The sequence below is a fragment of the Oratosquilla oratoria genome, chromosome 41 (genome assembly GCF_046742065.1).
Source record: "Oratosquilla oratoria isolate Oo_2021 chromosome 41, ASM4674206v1, whole genome shotgun sequence".
Taxonomy (NCBI): Eukaryota; Metazoa; Arthropoda; class Malacostraca; order Stomatopoda; family Squillidae; genus Oratosquilla; species Oratosquilla oratoria.
Window position 1 is genome coordinate 1339168 of NC_134817.1, and position 26741 is coordinate 1365908.

A 26741-nucleotide genomic window follows, 5' to 3' on the forward strand; every position below is an offset into this window, starting at 1 on the left:
GTAATGCTGTGATTTTGGTAATTTAGGTAATTTAAAACCCATTTATTTTTTCAAAAGCTGTACCCATTTCAAAACACTTCCTGAAAGAAATTAAAAGACAAGTTATTTTATGTAAATTTTTATTTGCACACCAACGTACCAAATTTAGTTGATGTTATGCTTACAAGGAATCAGTGCTGAGATGGAGGTGTCTGGAAGGTGAGGTCCCTGGACTATGCGTGATACTAACAGTTTTCCCTTTGTGTCAACATTGTGTGTACATGTCTGGCCCAGGATTTGAGAAACTCTCACATACATTGCATTAACACAATATATGTACACAATAACAGCATGACACTAATTTTATCATTGATAATATTGCTTGTAAGCCCAGAGATAGACATTTGTCAGTTTGTGGAATCCAGTTATTTTATGTTTAGTGACAACTGTAGCCCTTTGTTTGGAATGGTTATCTTGTTAAGACTTTTCAGTATCACTGTATGGAAAGCTGAATAGTTTCAGGAGAATTATTACATATTTTTTAATGGTTTGAAGTACCTGGAATGCCTTGGCTGCTACAGTGAACCTGCTTAGATTTAACATATTTTAGTTCCGTAGTGATGCAGCCCTAATGGTAGGATGTGTAAAGATGTATTAATATGTAAGATGTTATCCACCCTTTTAAATAATGGTAATGTATATGAATATAATGTAAATTTATTGAATGTTAGGGATGTTGATTTGAATTTAATATATTCACTTATTAGTATCGCAGAAAGTCTTAGTACATGCTGCATGTTATATGTCCACAGGTAATGGTGACAAATGTGACCTCCTTGCTGAAGACAGTAAAGGCAGTTGAGGATGAGCATACTAGAGGAAGTCGTGCCTTGGAGGCCACAATTGAGGCCATTGCACAAGAAATCAGGGTAAGGTTTACTGAAGTTATAGTAACACCAATTTTTTTTGTTTTTATTTGTGAAGAGTGAGAAGGTGGAGGAAGTGGAGAGTTTCAAGTATTTTGGATTACTTTTGGAAGTGAAGAGAGAAGTGGATGTGGAGATGATTTGTGAAATAAAGAAGGCAAGTAAATGTCTGGTTGTAATGAAAATTTATGTATTTTTTTCACAGAATACTAATCAATTTGACATTGCAGGCATTTGATTCTGATGAAGCTCCAAAGACGAAAGCAACCCCAGAAGACTTGGTGCGGGTAACTAAACCCATCACACTGGCCACAGCAAAGGCAGTGGGTGCTGGCAATAGCTGCAAGCAAGATGACATCATTGTTGCTGCTAACATGGGCAGAAAGGCCATTTCTGACATGTTAACCACCTGCAAGGTAAACTTGGAATTCATTGTATATGCAAAATCAGAATTCAGTGACCCAATATTGTAGACTTTCTTCAGTTATTTATAAGTGGTTTCACAAGACAGAGGCAGGTCCTTAATATAATCCTATATCTTTAGTTCCGTAGTTCAAAATACTAACATTTGGACTCTGAAGATCACCAGGTGTCTTGTATATGGGGACACTTAGTCTATATGGTGCAGAAATGTGATATTGACAAATGGTGGAGTAGTAATAGTGGAGTAGCTGGTGATATTGTTCAATGTATGTCTTATGGAAGGAAGTATTCCAGTGGATTGGAGTATTGCATGTGTAGTTCAGGTATATAAGGGGAAGGGAGACAAGTATGAATGGAGTAGTTTTAGAGGGATCATTTTTCTGAGTGTTGATAGTAAGGTGTATGGACATCTGTTAATTGAGATGATTAAGAGGGTCAATGAGGAAGCCAACAGCAACTCATGGTAATGGAATAGGAGGAAGTCAATTGAGGTAGTCAAAAGTTTTTAGGGCATGTATGATGGCTAGGAATGGAGAGAGTAAGTAGTTTGAGGTGAAGATGGGTTGCTACAGGGTTGTATGGCACCATGGTGGTGAGGGAGTTGTACAGGAAGTTAATGCAAGAGTGTTAGACAGATGTTTGAATTTAGCAGGTGAGAGTGAAAAGATGTGTGAAGTGAACCAGTTGTTACTTCAAGATCCCCATAAACTTGTGGTGGGTTCTGAGGAGAGACTGATGTTGTTGGTGAAAAAGTTTAGAAGTGTGTGTGTAGGATATGAAAGTTATGAGTAAATATGGGCTAAAGTAAAGCAATGAGGAGAACAGGGAATGAGATGACTGTCACAGATTAAATGTGATGGGTGAGAGGCCAGTGGAGGTGGAGAGCTTTTAGTATTTAGGATCACACATGGCAGTGAACAGAGGAGCGGATGTGAATCAATCAGTCGATTGCCAGTGGTTTCCCTTGCAGACAAGTTATAAAGGAAGCATGATTAAGGAGGAAGTACGGTCTTGTATCCATGAGCTCCAACAAAATCATTCATGTTTAACCATTTACCAGTACAGGTAATGGCTGAAAAGTTGAATTGAAAACAGCAGGTTTGAATGGCACAAGAGTTAATGGGTTGATTATTTTTCAGGCGGCAGCATGGTGTGCAGAGACATATGAGGTTCGGTCCAAGGTCATGACTGCAGGTCACGACTCAGCTGTGCAATACCGAGAGCTGCTGCAGATGGTGATGCACTTGACACACAAACCAAGTCCTGAGGCTCGTCAGATGCTTACTACCGTGTCACGCAAGATTGCTCAGTATGTTACCGATGTTGTGGCTTCAGCAGAATTGTTGAAGGGTAAGTATGGTTCTGAGTCCACCACTGGTGCCTTGTGACTCGCATGCGTTCGGTAGCAGTGAAGTGTAGTACCAGTGCAGTTGTTTCTTATGGGAGATTTGACTCTAAATAGTTGAATCTTATTTTGTTGGGTTTTGCTTCGGATTATTCTAGGCTGTACCCTTGGTGGTAATTTGCTTGTGTGGTTTGGCATAGATTAGTTGGATTTGATACATTGCTCACAAACATTCATCATGTAGGTTGCACAGATCAGCAGCATGATACTTCATGTTATGAGCACTGCTGTGTTTGTATTTGATACTTGGCATGCCAGTTCATTAGTAAGGGTTTCATGTACTCAAATGGGCTTTGGAAGGTTTCACATTTGGTGTCAGCCTAATATCACTCCTTTTACCCTTCCCAGTATAAATCATTTGATGTTTCCTATGTTGAGGAACCAGGCAAGAGGAGTGATATGGTAGGTTGCAAGTACTAGAAGGTAGATGGTGTTGTTGTCAATTATGTACCAATGCCACCTTTCCCCACAGCAAACTTCAATTGGCGTGAGGCAGGGCTAAGTCCCCCAAGTGGTGAGTTTGACCTGTATTTCTGTGCGCATGAGGTTCACTTCTGCATTTTGGACACCTGTCAGATGGGATTCTGCTGTATTGATCTTGTAGATATATGTAGTGAAATTCAAAACTGGATGGTTATTCATAAATTATATTTATGAAAAAAAAATTATGTCTTATTGAAGACTTTCATTTAGGCCTGTTTAACTTTTTATCATTGAGAGCAAAACCATCCACTTTTGGCATTTTGACCCAATTTCAGGTCAAAGTGTTTTCTTTTTCAGCTGTGTACATACAAGCCATTGTTTGTAGCCACTTGTGCTGCTAAGCTGGCTTGAGCTGTTCCTGTCTCTCTTCAAGCCAAGGAGTTCTACCTGTAGAAGCTACCTAGATGTTTGTTCTGTAGTTATATTGTCCATGTAGCCTTATCCTGCTAGCTGTAATAGCCTCTTTTCTTTCATTTACCTTCCACTTGTGTCATTATGTCTGCTCTCCTGCCTTTATAGCTCTCCAGATGCCTTAGTTGTCCAAGTTTATATCCTGTGTAGTATGTTGCCTTCCAGGCACAATTTATTTCCAAAATGTTCCATTGTGAAAATTAATATAAAGGAATTCAGCTAGTGAAAGAGGAGAGAAAAAACAATTGTTAAACAGAAAAGGTGAAAGAAGATCTACAGATAAGATAGAACATTGAACAAATAAAGTGTGGAGATCAGCTAGAGGGAATTAGGTGGAAGAAAAATTAGGTGACTGACTCCAAAAGGAATTAACAAGAAAGTGATACAGAAAAGGGATGAATTATGAACATCGGATTGTGATCAGTTGTTTATGAGAAATCATGAAACACTGAATTTGTTGTGGATCTGCCATCATTAGAGATCTACATACAAAAGATAGTTGGATAAATTAGGATAGAACAAAGTAATTTCCCTATGCTTGGTGAAGAAAGAACAGACGAGAACAAACTAAGTATGCTTTATGATAATAGTAATACTAATAATAATTATCATTATAATTATCATCATTATTTTTACTTCTGTCCTGTGTCACCACTTTATAGGAATATGTAGATGATATAGTTGTATTCCTTTAAATATCCGTGGCTCATTTTGGAAATAAAAGTTATAAACTGTTTTGCTTTTATGGAGGTATTGGCCTTATTGGTGTAGGTACTTGGTGACTGATCAAGACTGCACATTTTGAACCTCCTCAGCATATATAGGCAAACCTTGTTATATGGTAGGGTTGCATTCTTGGAAAAATTATCTTAAATATGCTATAACGTAGGTTAAATGGAGATGTGTTCCCAGACACAGTCAACCACACATGGTGTGTACAGGTCCTTGTCATATTGCGAGTTCATCCCTTATGCATCCTTCTCATGCAATAGGTTCTCACCTGAGTGTACATTCTTCTCCAGCCATCACTCATGCACCAACATATTTCAATACTGGATTTTAAAGTCATCAAAAGAATGTGCTACCAATGCAAATATCTTGTTTACTTTCTTTGAAGCATAAATACAATGCTTAGGTCTTTTAAGGTCATTACTGATAATTAAACCAAGATAATTTTCCTTCTCCACTTTAGTTAAAGCTTTTCCAAATAACCTGTATTCATACATACATATACCAAGGGTTCTCTACCCCTTACCAGGGACATAGCCAAAGTTAAAAGGCAGAATTCCATTCCCACACATTTTATCCCCATTCCACTACCATCCACCACCCCTCTTTCCCAGTTATATTAACATCATGCTTAGGATGATGCCTATGTATGTGTCATGAGCCGTGGGTGGGGAATACAAGGATGCCGGTGTTGGTTTCCTGATTATATTTATTTTGTAGTTGTAACTGAGTAATCCCTATATTCTGTGATCAAACTTGATCATGTTTTGTGCGACATATTTATTCAGGGTGAAAGAGAACGAATATAACAGCAGTAACTTTATATTTTGTAATGCGCTTATTGTGATACATCATCGTACATCAGGCAATCTGATGCGTGAGCAAATATTTGACTCTTATTGAAGAGGTTAAATCTACACTCTTTGTTTTTTTGTGATATGGTTTAACGTCACAAACTCCCCCCTATCAGGAGGCTAGGATGGTGCCCCTTACAGAGGGCTTTGTAGTTTGGAATTTAATGAACCATGCCTTTGGTTCAACTTCGCCGGTGGTGGGGTTCGAATCGCCATCCCCTCGTTTTGTTGTAGTTTGAAATAACTGTATTTAAAGATTGTAGAAGGTTAGTCATGCAAGAACATTTAGACGAGTATTGACTTAATTGTAATATACAGTAAAGGAGTTACACTTGTTGGGTCCCGTCTCCTATTCTCTAATTTTCTAACAAACTTAGACTCAAATTCATGTATGGTTCCAACTTAATCTATATCTTTAATTTCCAATTATCATATTTAGATTTGAATTCATGTATTGTTTGAGCTTTGTAAGTGATGTTCTTTGGTATTTCATCTAGTTGTCTCCATTATTTTTCCCATGATCAAGGCCATGTATATTACAATTTAGTAACTGCAGAATGCTGCTGGGCTTTCATCTGCCAGCACAGGGGTGAATTCCTTTCTTAATAAATGATGGGCATCATTTACATGCTTTTTTTCAAAAGTAGCTTATTTCACAACTTAAATGCACACCATATTTCATTCCATAAATTAATATGACACAAACAACAAATACGTGTTTACACAACCCAATCAATTGTTGCCTTGCATTTCACTAAACCAGCCCCACAGTGCCGGGCAGTGGTCTTCAGAACTTCCCACAGATCTCTTTGGGAAGAAACCTTGGACTGCTGTCTGTGTTGAATCATTGTAGGACTGTTTCCATGTCACTGGCTTGTAGGGAGAGGAGAACAGGTGCCGGTTGCTAACTCTCCATGTGTGGAAAAGTGTAGGAACACAGCTGAAGTTGACGCAGAAAGATCTTGAACCCAATCTAGAGACCAAAAGTCAACCTCTAAGGGCTGCACTTCCTGATGGAGGTGAAGAGGTTGATGGGTTTTGAAAATGGGCAGCTTCACTGTCCATCTTGTAGGACTACCACGTGCAGGTAGCTGTCATTGGTCCCTGTTTACACATCTTGAATTAGGAAATGGCACACCACTGTGTACATACTTGTTGAAAAATAATGTGAAAAAATGAATAACAATCATATACCAAGGTTTGCCAATACTGTATTGGTTGCTATATTTCAGACATATATATACATATATATATATATATATATATATATGTATATAGATATATATATATATATATATATGTATGTATGTATACATATACATATATATATATATATATATATTATTTGTATATTCTGCCCTTTCATACTTGCCTTCTGTTTGTCATCTGTGTATATTTATATTGTTGTAATAGTTCCCACTGTGTATGAAAGCATAATTCAAAGGTTGATTTTTTTAGTACACATGATTGCTGACATAATGAATATTTCTTTTGCTAATTTCTTTTCTTTTTTGTTTTTATTCACTGTTCTGTTTCAACCAACAAGAATATCAGTTTGATCCCAAAAATAACTGACCCCCCCCTTGATAGTTTTAGCCAGTTAATATCCCTTTTAGACATGGTGTGGTGAAGGTAACACCTCTAGGTTGTCAAACTCGTTGTAATTTCTTTCTTTATCGAGTCTTGGTATTTGCAGGAGAGGATTGGGAGGACCCCGATGACCCAACTGTCATTGCTGAGAGTGAATTGATTGGTGCTGCTAACTCCATTGATGCCGCAGCGCGCAAGCTCATGGCTCTAAGGCCACGGCGCACAGAGACAAAGGTGAGGTGTTCAGTAGGGTCCTCTTTGTATAATTCATGTAATATTTTAGTTAGAATCTGTCTAATGTAGATGATGGTATAGAAGCAAGCTGTTCCGAAGACATCTGACACACTATACTGTGAGATATGTTTGATATTCTTGGTTGTTGACTTATCTCAACTAAGAATCAGACATATTATCATAGAATAGTGTACATACACCTAAAGCATGTGTAGCAGTGGAGATGAAGGTAATATTCCAATGAACATTGTAATAAAGGTAAGGCTGAGTGTACAGGCATCCTTCTCTATACAGATGGCCTATGTTCATCAAAAATATATTTTAAGGCCATTAATTGTTTGCAGATAGCATTAACATCCTGGAGATAGGGTTGAAATAGAAGAGAGGAGATAGGGGTAATGGAGAATGGCTGTGTATAGATGATACTGTGCTGCAAGGAAGGGGGATAGGTAGTATGGAGGATATTTTGATGCAGGGTGAAGGAATTTCTCCCCATCTTCTGTATTTCTGCATGAGGGGATGGAGAGGGTGGGTCACTGATTAAGTGAAGCAGCCTTGATGTGGATGTGCTGTGTCATGCTGCATTGCTTCTAACCCAGGGAATTGTACAAGATACACAGGAGATACCCAAAAGACAAGGCAAAGAAACCATTCCCACCCATTCCATCCCCTACATACTCCAGTCCCCTCTACCCTCTTCCCTCCTGGATGACGGGTCATCCCTGCATCTTGTCCCCTGCCCTGGGTCAGAAACAGTGTTGCAAGACACAGCACATCCACAGCAATGCTGCTTCATTAATTCGGTAACCCCCCTCTCCATCCCTTCCTGCAGAAAAGGAGAAGACAGGAAGAAATCCTTTCAGGCTGCGTCAATTTATTTCTCATGCATACTCTCTCACACCCCATCCCCCACCCATCCCACCTCATATGTATGATGATGTGATGCATGAGATGGAATGGGTGGGGGATGGGGGGGTGAGGGATTATGTATGAGAAATAATTTGATGCACCACAAAGGGATTTCTCCCCGACTTCTCCTTTTCTGCATGAGGGGATGGAGAGTGGGGGTCGCTGATTTAATGAAGCAGCCTTGCTGTGATGTGCTGTGTCTTGTGACACTGCTTCTGACCCAGGGCAGTGGGCGAGATGCAGGGATGACCCGTCATCCAGAAGGTGCCAAAATAAGAGGGAGGGATGTGGGTGGAGGGGAGTGGGAGTGTGATGGGTATGGAATGGGTGGGAGTGGTTTTATGCCTTTAGTTTTTGGCTACCTCCCTTATGAAGGGGAAAAAGCCTTTATATATATATATATATATATATATATATATATATATATATATATATATATATATATATATATATGTATATATATATATATACATATATATATATATATATATACATACATACATACATACATACATACATACATACATACATACATACATATGCCAAGGCTTTTTCCCCCTTCCAAGGGAGGTAGCCAAAAAGGGAAAGACATAAAAACACTCCCACCCATTTCATCCCTAAATACACTCCACACCCCTCCCACCCTCCCTCTCATCTGAGCACCTCCTGGATGACGGGTCATCCCTGCACCTTGCCCACCGCCCTGGGTCAGAAGCAGTGTCGCAAGACACAGTACATCCACAGCAAGGCCGCTTCATTTAATCGGTGACCCCCCCTCTCTGTCCCCCTTTGCATATAAGGCGAGGACGGGGAGAAATCCCTTCGGGCTGCGTCAAAATTTACTCACACATACTACCCTACCCCCCAACCCCCCCACCCATTCCTCCTCATGCAGTCACAACATCATCCATATACAACCATTCTCCACTCACCTCTGTCTTCCGTCCTCTCCCTTCCTTCCTCAACAGACATTCCCCTCTTCCCCAAAGCCCCCTTCACCCCATCCATCCACCTCATCCTAGGACGTCCCCTCATGTTCACTCCCTCCACATCTGCCTTCCATACCTCTTTTACTAGTCTTTCTTCACTCATTCTTTCCATGTGTCCAAACCATCCTAATATTCTTTCATCAACCCTATCTCCCAAATCCTTTTTCACCCCTGTTCTCCTCCTCACCTCCTCATTTCTCACTCTATCCAGCCTAGTAACCCCCACCATACTTCTCAGACACCTCATCTCAAACACATTCAAACTCCTTCTCTTTTCTTCTCTTATGTTCCACGTTTCTGCCCCATACAGTGCTGTTGGCACAATCATTCCTTCATATAGTCTCCTCTTCGCATCCATTCCACTCTTTAAACCACCAAGGCATTTACTCGCTTCTCTCAATCTACATTCTACCTCCACCTTCACTCCACCTTTTCCTGCTACACTTGCACCCAAGTATCTAAAACTATCCACTTCCTCCAGTCGCTCTCCCTTAATGTTCACTTCCAGTCTACTGCCACTTTCACCCCTTGTACATCTCATCACCTTACTTTTACCCACATTTATCTTTAGCTTTCTTCTATCACATACTCTCCCAAACTCTGCCACCAGCTTCCTCAATCCCTCCTCTGACCCTGCCACAAGCGCAGTGTCGTCCGCAAACAACAGCTGGCTCACCTCCCACTTTTCTCCATTTTCTTTAACCATCTCCAATCCCTGACCCACTACCCTAGCATTCACCTCTCGCACCACCCCATCCATGTATAAGTTGAACAGCCAGGGCGACATAACGCATCTTTGACGAAGTCCCACCTTTACTTCAAACCACTCACTCTCTCCATTTCTAATCCTGACACATGCTCTACTACTCTCATAAAAACTCTTGACAGCTCCCAAAAGCTTTCCTCCTATCCCATAAATCTGCATAACCTCCCAGTGCCTTTCTATATATATATATATAACAGTATATAATATGCCGATTAATCAAACAAAAATATGTAATCTTATAAATAAAATTGGTTAGTTGATATTTGTGGGTCTTGCAAGATTTTTATACATTCATATGAAAGAGTCTACCTCTTATAAATGGGTGGCCACATCAAAGTTTATGAAAATAAAATTGAATATTTATAGCACCAAATAACATTGCTTCTCATTGGTATGACAGTTTAATGCTGAATATTGATAATAATTGAACAATCATATATCAATCTTTGATAATACAATATCATAACACTTTATACCATTGCAACAGGAGGTAGATGAATCTCTCAATTTTGATGAGATCATCCTGGAGGCCTGCAAGTCCATTGCTGCTGCAACAGGTGCTCTGGTCAAAGCTGCTTCCTCTGCACAACGTGAGCTCGTTGATCTTGGCAAAGTGAAATGGCGACCCACCTACTCATCAGATGATGGTCAGTGGTCTGAAGGACTCATTTCTGCTGCTCGCTTGGTTGCTGCAGCAACGCATTCCCTGTGTGAGGCAGCCAATTCAATGGTGCGTGGTCATGCCACAGAGGAAAAGCTCATCTCTGCAGCCAAGCAGGTGGCTGGTTCCACTGCACAGTTGTTGGTGGCTTGTAAGGTCAAGGCAGATCCAGATTCCCAGGCCACTAAGCGCCTCCAGGCTGCTGGAAATGCTGTCAAACGTGCAACAGATAACCTGGTCCGTGCTGCCCAGCAGGCCATTGAGAACGATGAAGAGCGCACTTTGATCCTGAACCGACGATTTGTGGGAGGAATGGCTCAAGAAATTAAAATCAAAGAAGAGGTCCTCAAGATTGAGAGGGATTTAGCAGAGGCCAGATCCAAACTTGTTGCCTTCAGGAAGGCCAAATATAAGGATGGGAATGAGTCCGGTATGTCTGACACTGATGGCTACCTCTCTGGTTATGAATCATCCACAAGGTAAGCATTTTATTTTTTCTCAGTTTTTTCAAGTGTATGGACATATTATTTAAAATCAGTTTATCCCATCAGTAGTGCATACCAAGTAAAATTTGTTCAAGTTAATGCCTGACAATTTTGCTCAGCATATGACAGAGTAATTGGAGGCTTAGTTATTTGAGTTCCTCTTAGATCTAGGATCCATTCTTCAATGGAATAGAAATAAGTCCCAATAGATAATACATCAACAGAAAGCTAATCCAATATCTCCCTTCCTCAAACACTTTGTACCCTTACATGAAAGCCTTCTGTGTATTTTCCCAGACATTTCTGGGTGAAGGTGGGCCATATCTATATCTGTGTGGCAGAGAACACTCCCTTGGCTTTTGATGTTTTTGTAAGGTTTTCATTATGGGGGTCAATCCACACTACAGGCTACACCTAAATTACATTTTTACTTACCCTAAGAGCAGACTCCTGCATGGAGGCAATTTTTAACTTGCTGAAATTAATCACTTCAGCACCCATCCCACAGCTGAAGAAAATAAAGTGGATTTATGAAGAGCAGAATAGTGACATATACCACCATTTTGAACCTTGTAAAGGTATGAAGTATTCATTATGACTTGTATCTTTGCAGGTATGATTCATCCCATGAAGCCTCAGGATTGACTCCTGGAAGAAAAGTAAAAATAAGCTATTCTGTTTCTCCAAACCAGACTCTACAGTCTAACGGAGAACACAGAGGCTCCAACAACTCTTTGAACCAGACCCCACTGAATCAGTCAGGATCTACACAGAACCAATCAGTCAACAAATCTCGCAGTGTTATCACAAGTCACATTCTTCCTTCTTCAATGCCCTCAGGTGGTAACACTTATTCTCAGACAGTCACAATCTCAAATCACTCTCTCAACAATTCTCTGAATCAGTCTGGTGCAAGTGAGAGTGGTGCCGAATTTGATGACGGACCCACATTCAGAGAAGCATTAAGAGCCTTCCAGAATCAATCAGGATCATCCTCCTTAAACACCTCCACAAAATCTTCCTCACAAAAGACCAAATCTTACTCATCAGCAGAGCAAATTTTAACAAGCAGCACACAACACATTGAGAAGACCATGCATGTGACCAGCTCAACCAAAAGTTTTGGCCTTGACCAAAGTTGAGCAAGTGTCCAGCAGTCATACTTCAAGGATAATATGGATAAAAGAGGAGGGACAGAATTGGATGCACATAAAGCAAAAAAATAAGGCATAATATAAGTTAAATACAAATGATCATCTTTGCATCCCTTCCTCAGGTACAAAACTTCCACCTTAAATCAAAGAATGCAATTTAAAAAACTTCATGCAATTTTTAAACCTTCCTGTTTGGGATAAGCATGGTTAGAATGCACAAGTTTAGGTTGAAAGATATTTCAAGTAAACAATAGTCATAGACCTCCCTCCCCCAATATCTGTAAATTTGCTGAGAGCCATAAATTGGCTGTGGCTTGCAGCCACTGGGTACAGCAAATTTCCATTTAGAACTCTTGTATTTGTGTGGTCATCTCTGTTGTAAATTACAAACATAATAATATATATATTAACAGTTATAACCTGGTTTGCACATCTTTGTTAAGAGTTTGAGGATGATCAGTACCAAAGTATCATCTACCAAGAAATTGTCAAACCACATCCATTCACACATTTTAATTTACCCCAACAGCTTTTTTTATTTAGTTGAACAGTGTCTCTTTACAGAGGATGTAAAGAAGGAAAATTTTGGAGGCACATTATTAATTTCTTTGATGATCCCAAATGGTGTATTTAAGTGTTAGATATAGTTATGACTTATACAAATGAGTCTACCAACACTTGGGAATGTTTGATGGAAATCCAAGTCCATCATATGCCTTGAACTGCCTTATCCATCGATGTAATCACTTTGCTGTTCAATGTAATATGTTATTCAATTAACCTTGGGAGTTTTGCTTTTTTTGAAGATGTGTAATAACATTTTGGTGCTGATATTTTTGTTGTAATAGTCAAATTAAACATATCATAATTTTTGTACAGATGTAATCTATACCTAATATAGCAGATAATATAATGTTGGTGGTCAGCACTTGGATGGGGTGGCTTGCCTTTTGCTTCTGTGCTGGACTCTCATAGGTGAAGCACCTGGATTATCTGCGTGTTCGAGAGTAAACCCATTAGGACATGAGTGGTTTGAAAGTTGAAAGAAATATATTCAGATAGATTTGTTCAAAAGACACACATGTTACCATTCATCAGATACTTCCCAACTTTACCAATGAGAGAATATTATTTACACTCGAATGTCCAGGTGAAGTGGAAATACTGTACCAAAGAAATTACTTAGCCAAGTTGCAAAAGGTTTAGGGCATCATCCTTGTCCTTTCCACATCTTTCCCACCCTGTTCTCGTGCTGACACTATTCCTGACCCTATATGCCCAACCCAGTCAATCCGTCGCAGTTAATCTGTGCCTTTTGGGTCCGTGGATCTTGACCCACAGTGTACTCTTTCTAACCTGTAACACCTATGTACCAATAAATTGTGTACATTTAGCAGAATTGTATTTTGTTTTACTACCCAGGAATACATTTTCAATTAGCATACCAAAGAAAAGGAGATGGCAGATAGGGCTGATGAGAGAGTACTTGGATGGTTTGGACACATGGGAAGAATAAGTGAAGAAAGATTAGTAAAAGAGGTGTGGAAGGCAGAGGTGGATGGAATGAACTTGAGGGGATTATACAGTATAAGATGGATGGATGGGGTCAAAAGGGCTTTGAGCAAGAGGGGAATGTCTGTAGAGCAAGGAAGGGAGATGGCAGGAGATAGGGGTGAGTAGAGAATGGCTGTGTATAGCTAATACCATGATGCAAGGAAGGGAGGGGATAGGGGGGCTAGGGAGTAGTTATATGTGAATGATATTTTGATACAGCCCAAAGGGATTTCTCCCATCTTCTCTTTTTATGCAAGAGGGGTGTTGTCGATTAAGTGAAGTGGCCTTGCTGTGGATGTGCTGTGTCCTGCTACATTGCTTGTGACCCAGGTCAGTGGACATGATACAGGGATGACCCTTTGTCCATGAGGAGCTAAGATTAAAGGGTGGTGGGTGGGAATGAAATGGGTAGAAGTGGGTATATGCCTTTTGACTTGGCTACTTCGCAGGTAAGGGGGGAAAAAGCCAAGCATAAGTACACATTGGAGAGAGTGGTGGATAGAAGGGTGGCAGATACAGTGTTAATGGACTATATAGTGGTAACCAGGAGTATAGTAGGCAGAGTTAAGGATGTACATGTTCTAAGGCAGGGGTTCTTAGGCCTTACTTGGCCTTACACGTTCTAAGGCCTTACTTGGCCCATTCACCCCTTTCACCATTTGTCAGAATGTCATTCCCCCCCTCCTTTCCAAGATTGTCTGTTTCAAAAGGTGCATTCTAAATAATATGCAAATATTACTAAAAAAAAAACTTTTATTTTTTCCAAATTAGAATATATTTTTCCCAAATTAGTATAAATCCAGCCCAGGTGACAGGCCAGATAGGCCAAAACCTATAATTGCTTTCCTCACCCCATAAGCTGACTGTGGTCACAAATCACCCCCAGAAATCCCAAGATTCCCCGCTGGGGCTGAATTTCACCCCTAATGAGAACCCCTGTTCTAAGGGGAGAGAGTGGGGGAATATCAGATAATTTTTTAGTAGAAGGTAAGTTGAGAGTGGAGGATAGGTGGAGAAAAAGGAAAAGGGCAGAAGGTAGGGAGGTACTTAGATTGAACTGCTTAAATGAGAAGAAATAGGAGGAGTATAAGAAGATGAGAGAGGAATGGGAGGGAATGAAAGATAGAGTAAAAGTAGGAGTGGAGGAGGAATGGGGATGGCTGAAGGAGGGAGTCATAAGGTGTGCAAAGATGGTGTGTAGAAACAAGAAGGATGGGAGGAAATAGAAGGAAGGGTAGTGAGTGATGGGATGAGGAAGCAAAGAAGGGTGTAGAAGAGAAGAAGCAGGCTTTCATAGATTGCTTCCAAATTAGGATGAGGGAATCATATGAGAGGTACAAAGAAAGGAGAAGAGAGGTAAAGCATAAGATAAAGGAGGCAAAGAGGAGAGCAGATGTGAAATGGGGTAAGAGTATGACAAAATTTTGAAAGTAATAAAAAAAAATTTTTTGAAAAGAAATTAAGAGGAAGCAAATCAAGTAGAGAAGAAAAGGTAAAAGGTGCAGATGTAGAGATGAAAATGGAAGAGAGGGCAGTGAGAGGAAGGTGGGCAGAGTATTTAAGGGAGTTGCTAAATGTGAAAGAGGATAGGGAGGGAAAGGTAGTTGCAGTGGGAAGCACTAAGAAAATGACCATGATGAGTGAGGAAAATGGAGGAGAAATAAAGAAAGATGAAGAGAAGGCAGCTGTTAGGATGATTAGAGCAGGTAAGGCTTCTAGGTTGGATGAATGCTAAGCAGAATGTCTGAAAAAAGGAGGTACAGTGATGGTGGACTGGCTGGTGAGGCTATTTAATGTCTGTTTAAGAGAGAGTAGAGTGCCAGAGGACTGGAGGAGTACCTGTATAGTTCCACTTTACAAGGGAAACGGGGACAAGTGTGAGTGTAGTAGTTTCAGAGGGATCAGCTTGTTGAGTGTAGTTGGGAAGGCTTATGGGGAGGGTCTTGATTGAGAGGATTAGGAGAGGAACAGAGGGAGTCATTGGTGAGGAATAGTGTGGGTTTAGGACAGGTAGGGGTTGCATAGATCAGATTTTTGTGGTAAGACAGATATGTGAGAAAGCTATAGGAAAAGGTAAAGATATATTTTGGGCTTTTATGAATCTGAAAAAGGCTTAAACAGGGTAGACAAGAAGGCACTGTGGGAGGTATTGCAGATATATGGGATTGGAGGAAAGCTGTAAAGAGCAGTCAAGAGTTTTTACAAGAGTAGTAGAGCTTGTGTTAGAATTAGAAATGGAGAGAGTGAGTGGTTTGAGGTAAAGGTGGGACTTCATCAGGGATGTGTTATGTCACCCTGGCTGTTCAATTTATACATGGATGGGGTGGTACAAGAGGTAAATACAAGGGTAGTGGGTCAGGGGTTGAAGATGATTAAAGAAAATGGAGAAAAGTGGAAGGTAAGCCAGTTGTTGTTTGCTGATGACACTGTGCTTGTGGCAGGATCAGAGGAGGGACTGAAGAAGTTAGTGACAGAGTTTGGGAAGGTGTGCAAAAGAAGGAAGTTAAAGATAAATGTGGGTAAAAATAAGGTGATAAGATGTACAAAGGGAGAGAGTGGCAACAGACTGGAAGTGAGTATTAAGGGAGAGAGATTAGAGGAAGTGGATAGTTTTAGATGCTTGGGTGCAAATGTGGCAGGAAAGGGAGTGGGGTGGAGGTAGAATGTAGATTGAAAGAAGTGAGTAAATGCCTTGGGGGATTAAAAAAGTGTAATGAGAAATAGACATTTGGGAATGGATGCTAAGAGGAGATTGTATGAAGAGTGATTGTGCCGACAGCACTGTACTGGGCATAAATATGGAACATAAGAGAGGAAGAGAGGAGAAGTTTGAATGTGTTTGAGATGAGGTGCCTGTTAAATATGATAGGGATTACTAGGCTGGATAGAGTGAGAAACATATACATACTTCCCATGTAATTTTCCTTCAACTAGAATCCGCTTTCTTTCTAACTTTCATACTACATCTCATTTCAGTTTACCTCCCACTAAAGTTTTTCTACTTTTCTCTACCACTACGTCTCCCATCATTTTCCCCGCTTTTTGGTTGTTTCAGTTGCAGGCGTCACCCTCCAAGTTTCCTGCCCATTCCTCCTGCGCCACGATTATCGCCCGTAGAATAGCTCCTAAAGATGCACTTATTGGCAAAAACCGACTTTTATACCCTACTATCTTTTCATTTTCTCACATGTTCCCCTCACACACATACACACACCTATCCCGTGCGAGCGAGTAGTCTTTCCTAGGTAGCCCATAGTTCATAGTCCACTTGGGATTGTGTGGCCCAAGAGGAAGGACAACAATTAGGCGGTTATTGGAGCTCCAACCGTTGTAAGTTGTTACATTCGAAGTGATTTTGCGTCCAGTTATAACACAGAAACAGAATAAAATATTTATTGTAACTACCACTAAAATGGGATGCGTGGGTGTATGGGTGAGTGTATGGATGTATGGATGAGTGGGTGTATGCCCTGACTGGCTACCCACCTAAGCCTTATGGTACACAGAAGAGAAAGAACGTTTCACCATCCTGTCTGTCATTATGGACAATATTATACTGATAAGAGAGGGTATTCCAAGTTCCTTAATGACTTTAGTAAAGTTTTCACAGTCACTGCTTAAATAAAGCCCCGATGTTCAAGAATTCGTTTCATTTAACAATGTGTGACCAGAAATATTTTGTCGACCTACATGCAGTTACTGTAGGCAGTGATTTGAGGGGTTTACACGTTCTAAAGTCAGCCCTACACGACCAACGTTATTGACACAATATAACGATTCAGTTTTATTGTGCAATATTTGTCCACCCCTACATAGCTTCATATTATTGCACAATATATTCAGTCGAACGAAGGATTTCAGAGAGACACCATGACGGACCCAGACATGCTGACAGTACGAGGGCAGCAGCCACACTGACAGGATATTGCGCAATATTCCCCTCCCACTACTCAATATTGTGCAATAAAATATCAAACTCTTTTTGACGTTTTCAATATATTGTGTCATTCTTCAGTACCATCCCTACACCATCAATAATATTGTACGATACGGAATATTGCGCAATAATATTGATCGTGTAGGGCCCGGTTAACGGTTCGTCGAACGCAGTTCGACAGACACGTGTTTAAAGTGATGTGTGAACGGGGTATTTGGTTGTCGAACACGTTGGATAAAACCCCAAATACCCCGTTCACACGTTCACATATCACTGTGTCTGTCGAACCGCGTTAGACAGTGTAAACCCCCTCTAATAATAATGATAACTTCGTTATTGATATTTATAATATCGATGATAATAGTCATCATTGTAGTGGTTTGGTTCGAACAAGCCAGGGAAAATGAAATTCACTTTGGTCTCTTATTCTAATCTCTTTGGTAAAACCACAAGTAATAGCCACTGGTTAGTGGATCTGATCAGTCGTAGCTGGACGGTGAGCCTAACGTCAGAGGCGGTGGCGGCTGATGACGGCGAGGCTCGATGGAACTGCTACAAGACTGGACGAGATGTTGTTGCTGCTGCCGTGGCTATTACCATTCTGTCCTGACTAGCCGCCACTGCCCTATTTAAGGGTCGCTCGCGGCTCAGCGTAGTTGGCAAGAGAGGTCGCTAGCCGCTCGAGAACCATTTGCTGGCTCCTGATTGGCTAGCTCATATTCACCTCTTGCCAACTATGGGAAGTGTGTGACCGCCTGTGGCTGCGTCACTACACCACTCCCCCTCGCTTCGAGAGCGGGCGTCGAGGGAGATAGGGAGCGACGCGCGCGACGTGGTTGAATCGGTGTGGCCTTCGTATCACTCGCCCAAAACGTGTGGTCATTCCATCAGGGGGCATGTCTGGCGAGGAGGGCCTTGATGGAGGGGGGCTCGAATGCAGGGTGGTGTGGTCGAAGTCAGATGCCTGGCGAGGTGGGGTCGGTTGAGTATGGAGCTGTGGAGACATAAGGTTGGGTGAGAATTGTTGCATTGCATGGTAGAGTGGGGGCGTAGGGTGGGGAGGATCTTGCGGGGTGCCGGGAACAGTTGTAGAAGGATGTGGTTGCGGGGTGGGAGAAGGAGAAGGGTTCGCTGTCGTGTGCGTGTGATCTGTGTATGGTGAAGAGTCAGGGGCAGGAGGGGAGTGTTGGTTTGGAAGGGAGAGTGTTTCGGGGGGTGAGGAATGACTTGGTTCGGTGGTGAGGATGGGGTTAGGACCATGTTGTAAGATGTATTGTAGTGGCCCTGGAGGGGAGTGTTGGTTTGGAAGGGAGAGTGTTTCGGGGGGTGAGGAATGACTTGGTTCGGTGGTGAGGATGGGGTTAGGACCATGCTGTAAGAGGTATTGTAGTGGCCCTGGAGGTTTGGTAGGGGGATTGATGGGGAGATGGGCCGGCTTGAGCCTGTCGATGGAGACGCTATCCGGTTTGGCACCTCGGTTGATCACGAAGTACTTTGGTGATCTGCTGAGGACTCGGAAGGGGCCGTCGTATGGGCGCTGAAGAGGAGCTCGTGTGGAGTCTTTCCTGACGAAGACGTAGTCACTTGTAGACAGGGCCGGGGGAAGGTGCTCCGGCTGTGGTTGTGGTGGACGAGGGGGTGTTGGACGGGTGTTGGCGAATGTGTCCTTGATGAGTTGGAGGAGGGCGTGACGATCCGGATCGCCGACGGCAGGCGTGGCAATTTCCCCAGGGAGGCGAAGGTTCTCAGCGTAAAGTAGCTGCGATGGGGAAATGTCATTGTCGACCTTAGGTGTGACGCGGATCGTGAGAAGCACCAGGGGAATGGCGTCGACCCAGTCGCATGAGGGTTGTGCCTTCAGCGACTCCTTCAGTTGGCGGTGGAACCGTTCCACGAGTCCATTGGCTTGGGGGTGGTAAGCGGTGGTCCGGTTACGTTTGGTGCCAAGGAACTTGAGGAGGCTGGACCATAGGTCAGATTCGAACTGGGAGCCCCTATCGGTGACAATGATGTGAGGTGCGCCGAATCTGGATACCCATCCAGAGAGGAAAGCACGGGCGGTCGTCTCGGCGGATATATCCGGAAGGGGGATCGCTTCTGGCCACCTGGTGTACCTGTCGATACACGTAAGGAGGTAACGCATGCCGCGAGAAGGCGGAAGGGGGCCCACAATGTCCACATGAACTGACTGGAAAAGTGCCGTTGGTGCAGGAAAACGCTGGAGTGGTGCGTGGACGTGGCGCGTAACCTTGGCCGTCTGGCAGGGGAGGCAGGTCCGGGTCCATTGTCTGACATCCTTGTTGATGCCTGGCCAGACGACTCGATCCGTGATGAGGCGTTGTGTCGCGCGGATGCCCGGATGACTGTGGTCATGGAAGGAGGAGAAGACGTCCTTACGGTGACAGGCGGGGATGTACGGACGGGGTTTGCCTGTGGAGATGTCATACCACAATGGTACGGGGTTGTTGGGAAGCTGTCTTAGCTGTAGGGACGAGGTGTCGTGCATACGTAGGAGGCGGAGTTCACCGTCGTTGTTCTGAGATGCGGCGATGCGTGCGTAGTCTATGTTGTGGTTAGGGAGGATGCTGGAGGTGATTCTAGACAAGGCATCGGCTACCTGGTTATCCTCTCCCTTGATGTATTCAATGCGAGTATCAAATTGGGAGAGGAAGGACAGCTGCCGGGAGACTCTTGGGGAGTGATGGTCGGAGACTCTGTCTAGGGCATGGGCGAGTGGCTTGTGGTCTGTAAGGATAACGAAAGGCCGGCCTTCCAGGAAGTAAAGGAAGTGCTTGACAGCCGAGACTATGGCTAGCAGTTCCCTGTCAAAGGCGCTGTAGCGAATTTGAGGAGGGTCCAGACGTTTGGAGAAAAAGGCGATAGGCTGGAGCTGGCCGTTGATCTTCTGTTGGAGGACGGCGCCAATTGCTGTGGAGGAGGCATCAGTGGTAAGGAATGTGGGTGCGTGAGCTACTGGGTAGGACAAGCGGGCGGCTTCAGCGATTGCCGCCTTGGCTTGTTCGAATGCCTGGGTCGCTTCGGAAGACCATCTCACAGGTTTGACCGACCGCTTGGAATGGTTCTTGGTGAGGTCGTTCAAGGGAGCGAGTTTTGCAGCTGCGTTGGGGATGAATCTGTGGTAATAATTGACGATTCCTAGGAATCGTCGGAGCATCTTGATGGTTGTTGGCTGTGGGAAATCTTGGATTGTGTCTACTTTCTGAGGGAGAGGATACAGACCTGCTGTTGAGATGCGGTGTCCGAGGAAGTCGAGAGATGAAACTCCGAGGAGACACTTGGACGGATGTACCCGGAGGCCATAATCTTGGAGGCGGCGGAAGAGGAGGCGGAGGTGTTGGCGGTGTTGGTCGTGGGTATCGGAGGCTACGAGGATGTCGTCGATGTAAACGGTGATGAAGTCGAAGTCTCTGAGGGCATGGTCTATGAACCTCTGGAACGTCTGGGCGGCATTCCGGAGGCCAAAGGCCATCATCTTCCACTCGAAGAGGCCGAACGGAGTGGCTATGGCTGTCTTCTGGACGTCTTCCGGCGCTACAGGGATTTGATGAAACGCCCTGACCAGGTCAATTTTGGAGAAGACCTACTTCCCGTGAAGCTTGAAGTGGAAGTCTTGAGCGTTAGGGATGGGTTTGCGGTCGGGCTTCGTGATGCGGTTAAGTTGACGGTAGTCACCGCAAGCCCGCCATTGGTTGGGCGGTGGGGGTGGCTTGGGAACCATGTGGAGTGGTGATGCCCAAGCACTCTCCGATGGTTGGATGATGTCCTGGTCTAGGAGTTCTTGGAACTCCTGTTTGGCAGCGGCCAACTTCTCTGGGGAAAGTCGTCGAGGCTTGCTGTGTACTGGCGGTCCAGATGTCTGGATGTGGTGCATGATGTTGTGAGGGGTGGTGGTGGTGTTGGTCTTGTCTGGCGATGTTAGCTGGGGAAACTCCTGCAGGATGCGTACATAATCGCCAGCGGACTGGAGGGACGATATCTGGTGGGATTTGGCGTTAGTGGTGGTTCCCGGTATGCTTGTCGTGCCGTGGTACAAGCAGTTATCCTTGGCGTTTACTACCATATTGTAATGCTGGAGGAAGTCGTAGCCAAGAATGGGGTGCTGGACCGCTGCTATGACGAATGTCCAAGGGAACTTGACATCGTGGAGGTCCAGGACGCTGTGGTGGCTGCCGTACGTTGCAATGGGCGTACCGTTGGCTGCAAGCAGGTCAAATTGTTACAGATCGTAAATATATTTGTCAAACCCAAAGAATAACCATAATTTTGTTCCTACTATTGTTCATCTTTCTATTGCAATCGTAAAGGCCTGTCTACACGAGCGGGCCTGATCGGCGGGCTTGCCCGTTAACGGGCATATTTGACGGGCAAACGATCAAATTACCCGAAAGGCCGCCGAGCGAAATCACTGAGCTGGTGCCCGGTAGCTGGAGTTTCTACCCTGCCAGACGCAAGATAATATCGTGAACCCACAGCGGGCCTTCATCCCACATTCCACGGCATAGTAGCACAGTGAACATTTAACGATGGCAGCCCAGGATAACTCTAGTGAGCCACCGACAATGCTAGGCACCATGGTTCTCGTACAGCACTCCACCCGCTACTGGCAACATCGTCGGGCAGGCCCAGCTGTTCATCACTTCGGCCGTGTGGACAACATTCACGGGCAGGCCCAGCTGTTCATCACTTCGGTCGTGTGGACAACATTCACGGGCAGGCCCGCGAGAATTTGCCCGTTAACGGGCAAACCCGCCGATCAGGCCCGCTCGTGTAGACAGGCCTTTAGTCTTCGTTTCTGTTAGTGTCAAAATTACAAGGAGACAGACGCCCACTTTATAAACATTAAATCCTATATTACACCGACGATCTCCGTGCATATGTGGTTGATGCGTCAAAGGCAAAATGCAATAAGGTTTTTGCACAATGAAGTTTATAAAAGAATTAAGACACTCCTTGTCATATGTAATGTTAACAGTCACAAATACCAGTTCCCTTGTATAAAACTATACACGGACGGCTGAAGTGGTTTTATTCTCTATTACGTGGACGTGCTCGCTGCACCTCGTTATGTAAGCGCCGTTATGACAGTCGACGTCAATGTCCGTTAAAATGGGTAAGTCTACTGCCTCCTGACGTAAGCTCCTCACTCACTTTCTTTAATTTTCTAAGTTTATTGTGTCATTACTACACAAAAAATAAATTCCCCCCAATAGTGGTTTTGATAATTTTAAGAATGTTACTGACAATACTGAAATTATATACAATATTTGATATTTGAATTTCTATTTTATATAGCATGATTGTGTCACTATAATGAAGGGATAAGCAAAATGTTTAATTTTCTAAACCTGAAAACCTATATTGTATAGATTTAAGGTTAGCCCTTCTACTTTACATTTTCTTTGACCCATGAGGACATGAAAACGTATTTTGCACAAAAGTAAATCTAGTTTTTGCATACCTGAGGTATAAATACCCCGAACAAAATTGGTTCCTTAAATACTGGCATGAATAGCTTACCTCTTCTATATGCAGGTAATGAGTAGTAATTGAATATGCCATCTGCTTATACATACTACACAAAACCGCTCGCTCATAGTATGCGTATATTTTCAACTCGAAAAAACTTGTAATTTATACTGTTTCATTTGTAAATTTTGTTTAGGTATTCAATGTTATATTAATATCCAGTCCTTTCGTATTACTTACCATTTTTTATTAAATGTCAATTGCTTCAACTAGACACACAAACCACTATATCAATCTTTATTTTAGTGATCAATATAATTAACTAACCATTACAGAGGACAACAAATTTTTAGAAAATCTCGGTTGCATGCTATTTCTTTACAGTTTGTTACTATTTTTGATCTGCTGATTTTACATATGGAAACTGTTTTGTTCTGTGACCCCTAGTTGAGAGAATCACGGGAAGTAGTAAAGGATGAGAGAAATAGTGGTATAAGAAAAATATTTCTTTGTCGCGGCTCGTGCCGCTTAAATTCTTCTTATCGGCTTAAGAAACCTGCACAGCGAAGCTATAGCGATAATCCCATACCACACTCCTGGTCATATGGCCATTTCCCGAAGGTTGAGTGTGGTTTGAATTTTCCGCCAAAATCATCGGAAATTTAAAATTCCCGGCTCTGTGCAGGCATGCGCATTGTCGACCCCACCTCCCCCTCCCTATTCCCTCCCTTCTTACCCGGCTAGCTCGAGCCGGACGTCGCGTCACTTCAATGAGAAATGAAGGCTTCGCCTGTGGGAGGAGGGAGGGACCCTAAATCTGTGCAGGTTTCTTAAGCCGATAAGAAGAATTTAAGCGGCACGAGCCGCGACAAAGAAATATTATCGGCTGAAAGAAACCTGCACAGCGAAGCTATGCATGAGACGAGGACAGGTGGGAGGAGAGGTGAAGCCTGAATCAAACCGTTATTACGTGTGTCTTTCCTATGGGAGACTTATTCATTTTATCACTCAGTAGAGGGGAGACAGAAACGTCAAGTACCCACGCCGAAGAATGTGACATGCACAACATTGCACTGTTCACACAATGCGTAAATTATACGAAATTTGTATCCTGTTCAACGGTTCCTGGCCCCTCCCCACTCCTCGGTCGCCCTTTGCCCCCTCCACTTTTTTTGAGATGAGAGGGGTGGAGCCGTTTCCATGGCGACACATGGGACAGGGGCGACTGAGTGGTAGAGACACCGTGTCCCCAAGGGAGTCGTCGATGTCCAGTCCCTAGGTCCCGCACCCGCTCCACAGAGTGGGTGCGGAGAAACTCCAGCGACCGGCGTAGGGCCCCCGACCGAAGCCAGGGACGCAACAACCTGTGGAGTGCTGAGGGTATCGGCCCGGGCAGGTCACGCGGGAGAAGCAGTATGCTCCTGTCGACCTCCCGTACCAGCCGTCGGCGCCCCAAGCGGCTCAGTGGAAGGGCCGGGGTCGCGAAGTTGAGGCCCCCCCCCCCCCGCCACCGAAGGAGGGAGGACGTGTGAGAGAAGCACGCTCTTTTGGCGCAGGGGAGCACCCGAAGGACGCTGACTGTGTCCCACTCAATCCCGAGCCAATAAAGTCTGTGTGGGAGCAAGGGCAGACCCGTCCCAGTCCACCCCGAACTCCACGTCCGCCAACACACTCAGAGCCATTGAGATGTCGGCCGATGCACCCTCCCCGGTGGGCAAATGCATCCACTAGCCGTCTAGGAACATGAGTGTGGAGACGCTTGCTTCCGTCCAACGTACGCCTACCACTCTCACTAGTTTCGTGAAGATCCTCGGGGTAAGCGAGAAACCGAAAGGGAGTATGCGAGGCCAAGTTCGTTTCCGAGCGACCTCGTCCGTGGGCGTTAGTCAAGAGGCTTCGTCCTGGGTGAAGACGTTCCCTGAGCGTCTCCCACGAAGACGGGCCTGGACCCTCGGTATGTATCCAACTCACCCCAAGTCTTCCCGCGGGAAGTTCTCGAAGCCCGTGGCGAGCGTCTTCATCCAATAGTGTGCTATGGCAATTTGTGACGTCTCGTCACCCACAAGCGGACTTCTATATGTTTAATACCTAGTGACATCATGTGATTGTACTGTGACGTCACCGGATTGATCATGGCGCCATAGGATCGTCTCGTGACGTCACAGGGACACAAATTGACGTCATAGGACTACATGGTGACGTCAATTTATCACAATGACGTCATCATACCGTGACATCACTGAGTCACAGTGAGCGTTGAAATAAATTTTGACATGGTAAAATTCTGGACCATCATGACTGTAGATTAAATTAAGTTGAATAGGAAAAGTCATGTTCATTTCGACCTAAGTCACAGTGAGCGTCGAAATTAATTTTAACATGGTAAAATTCTCGACCATCATGACTGTAGATTAAATTAAGTTGAATAGGAAAAGTCATGTTCATGTTGACCTGAGTCACAGTGGGCGTTGAATTAGTTTAACATGGTAAAATTCTTGACCATCATGACTACAGATTAGCTTAAGTTGAATAGGAAAAGTCATGGTCATTTCGACCTAAGTCACAGTGAGCGTCGAAATTAATTTTAACATGGTAAAATTCTCGACCATCATGACTGTAGATTAAATTAAGTTGAATAGGAAAAGTCATGTTCATGTTGACCTGAGTCACAGTGGGCGTTGAATTAGTTTAACATGGTAAAATTCTTGACCATCATGACTACAGATTAGCTTAAGTTGAATGGGAAAAGTCATGGTCATTTCGACCTAAGTCACAGTGAGCGTCGAAATTAATTTTAACATGGTAAAATTCTCGACCATCATGACTGTAGATTAAATTAAGTTGAATAGGAAAAGTCATGTTCATGTCGACCTGAGTCACAGTGGGCGTTGAATTAGTTTAACATGGTAAAATTCTTGACCATCATGACTACAGATTAGCTTAAGTTGAATAGGAAAAGTCATGGTCATTTCGACCTAAGTCACAGTGAGCGTCGAAATTAATTTTAACATGGTAAAATTCTCGACCATCATGACTGTAGATTAAATTAAGTTGAATAGGAAAAGTCATGTTCATGTCGACCTGAGTCACAGTGGGCGTTGAATTAGTTTAACATGGTAAAATTCTTGACCATCATGACTACAGATTAGCTTAAGTTGAATAGGAAAAGTCATGGTCATTTCGACCTAAGTCACAGTGAGCGTCGAAATTAATTTTAACATGGTAAAATTCTCGACCATCATGACTGTAGATTAAATTAAGTTGAATAGGAAAAGTCATGTTCATGTCGACCTGAGTCACAGTGGGCGTTGAATTAGTTTAACATGGTAAAATTCTTGACCATCATGACTACAGATTAGCTTAAGTTGAATAGGAAAAGTCATGGTCATTTCGACCTAAGTCACAGTGAGCGTCGAAATCAATTTTAACATGGTAAAATTCTCGACCATCATGACTGTAGATTAGCTCAAGTTGAATAGGAAAAGTCATGTCCATTTCCACCTGAGTCACGGTGAGCGTCGAAATTAATTTCAACATGGTAAAATTCTCGACCATCATGACTGTAGATTAGCTCAAGTTGAATAGGAAAAGTCATGGTCATTTCGACCTGAGTCACAGTGAGCGTTGAAATTAATTTCAACATGGTAAAGTTCTTGACCATCATGACTATAGATTAGCTTAAGTTGAATAGGAGAAGTCATGTCCATTTCGACCTGTTTTTTTTTTTTTTTTACTTATATCGATATCAATATCAATATATATATA

At 43.2% G+C, this 26741-nt stretch overlaps 1 protein-coding gene across 7 annotated transcripts in view; it reads left to right on the top strand.

The window, feature by feature from the left end:
• Positions 1-13397, top strand: part of rhea (Talin_middle and talin-RS domain-containing protein rhea) — a 269357-nt gene extending 255960 nt beyond the window's left edge. For 6 of the 7 annotated variants that reach the window (XM_076177737.1, XM_076177740.1, XM_076177736.1 and 3 more), the window contains 7 exons: positions 792-908; positions 1136-1321; positions 2468-2678; positions 3206-3247; positions 6907-7034; positions 10186-10838; positions 11458-13397. In XM_076177737.1, the coding sequence (XP_076033852.1) occupies positions 792-908; positions 1136-1321; positions 2468-2678; positions 3206-3247; positions 6907-7034; positions 10186-10838; positions 11458-11986 (1866 nt within the window). In that variant the 3' untranslated portion in view covers positions 11987-13397. The remainder of the gene's footprint in view (positions 1-791; positions 909-1135; positions 1322-2467; positions 2679-3205; positions 3248-6906; positions 7035-10185; positions 10839-11457) is intronic. The other variant, XM_076177743.1, reaches the window with a different exon arrangement.
• The last annotated feature ends 13344 nt before the right edge of the window (positions 13398-26741 follow it).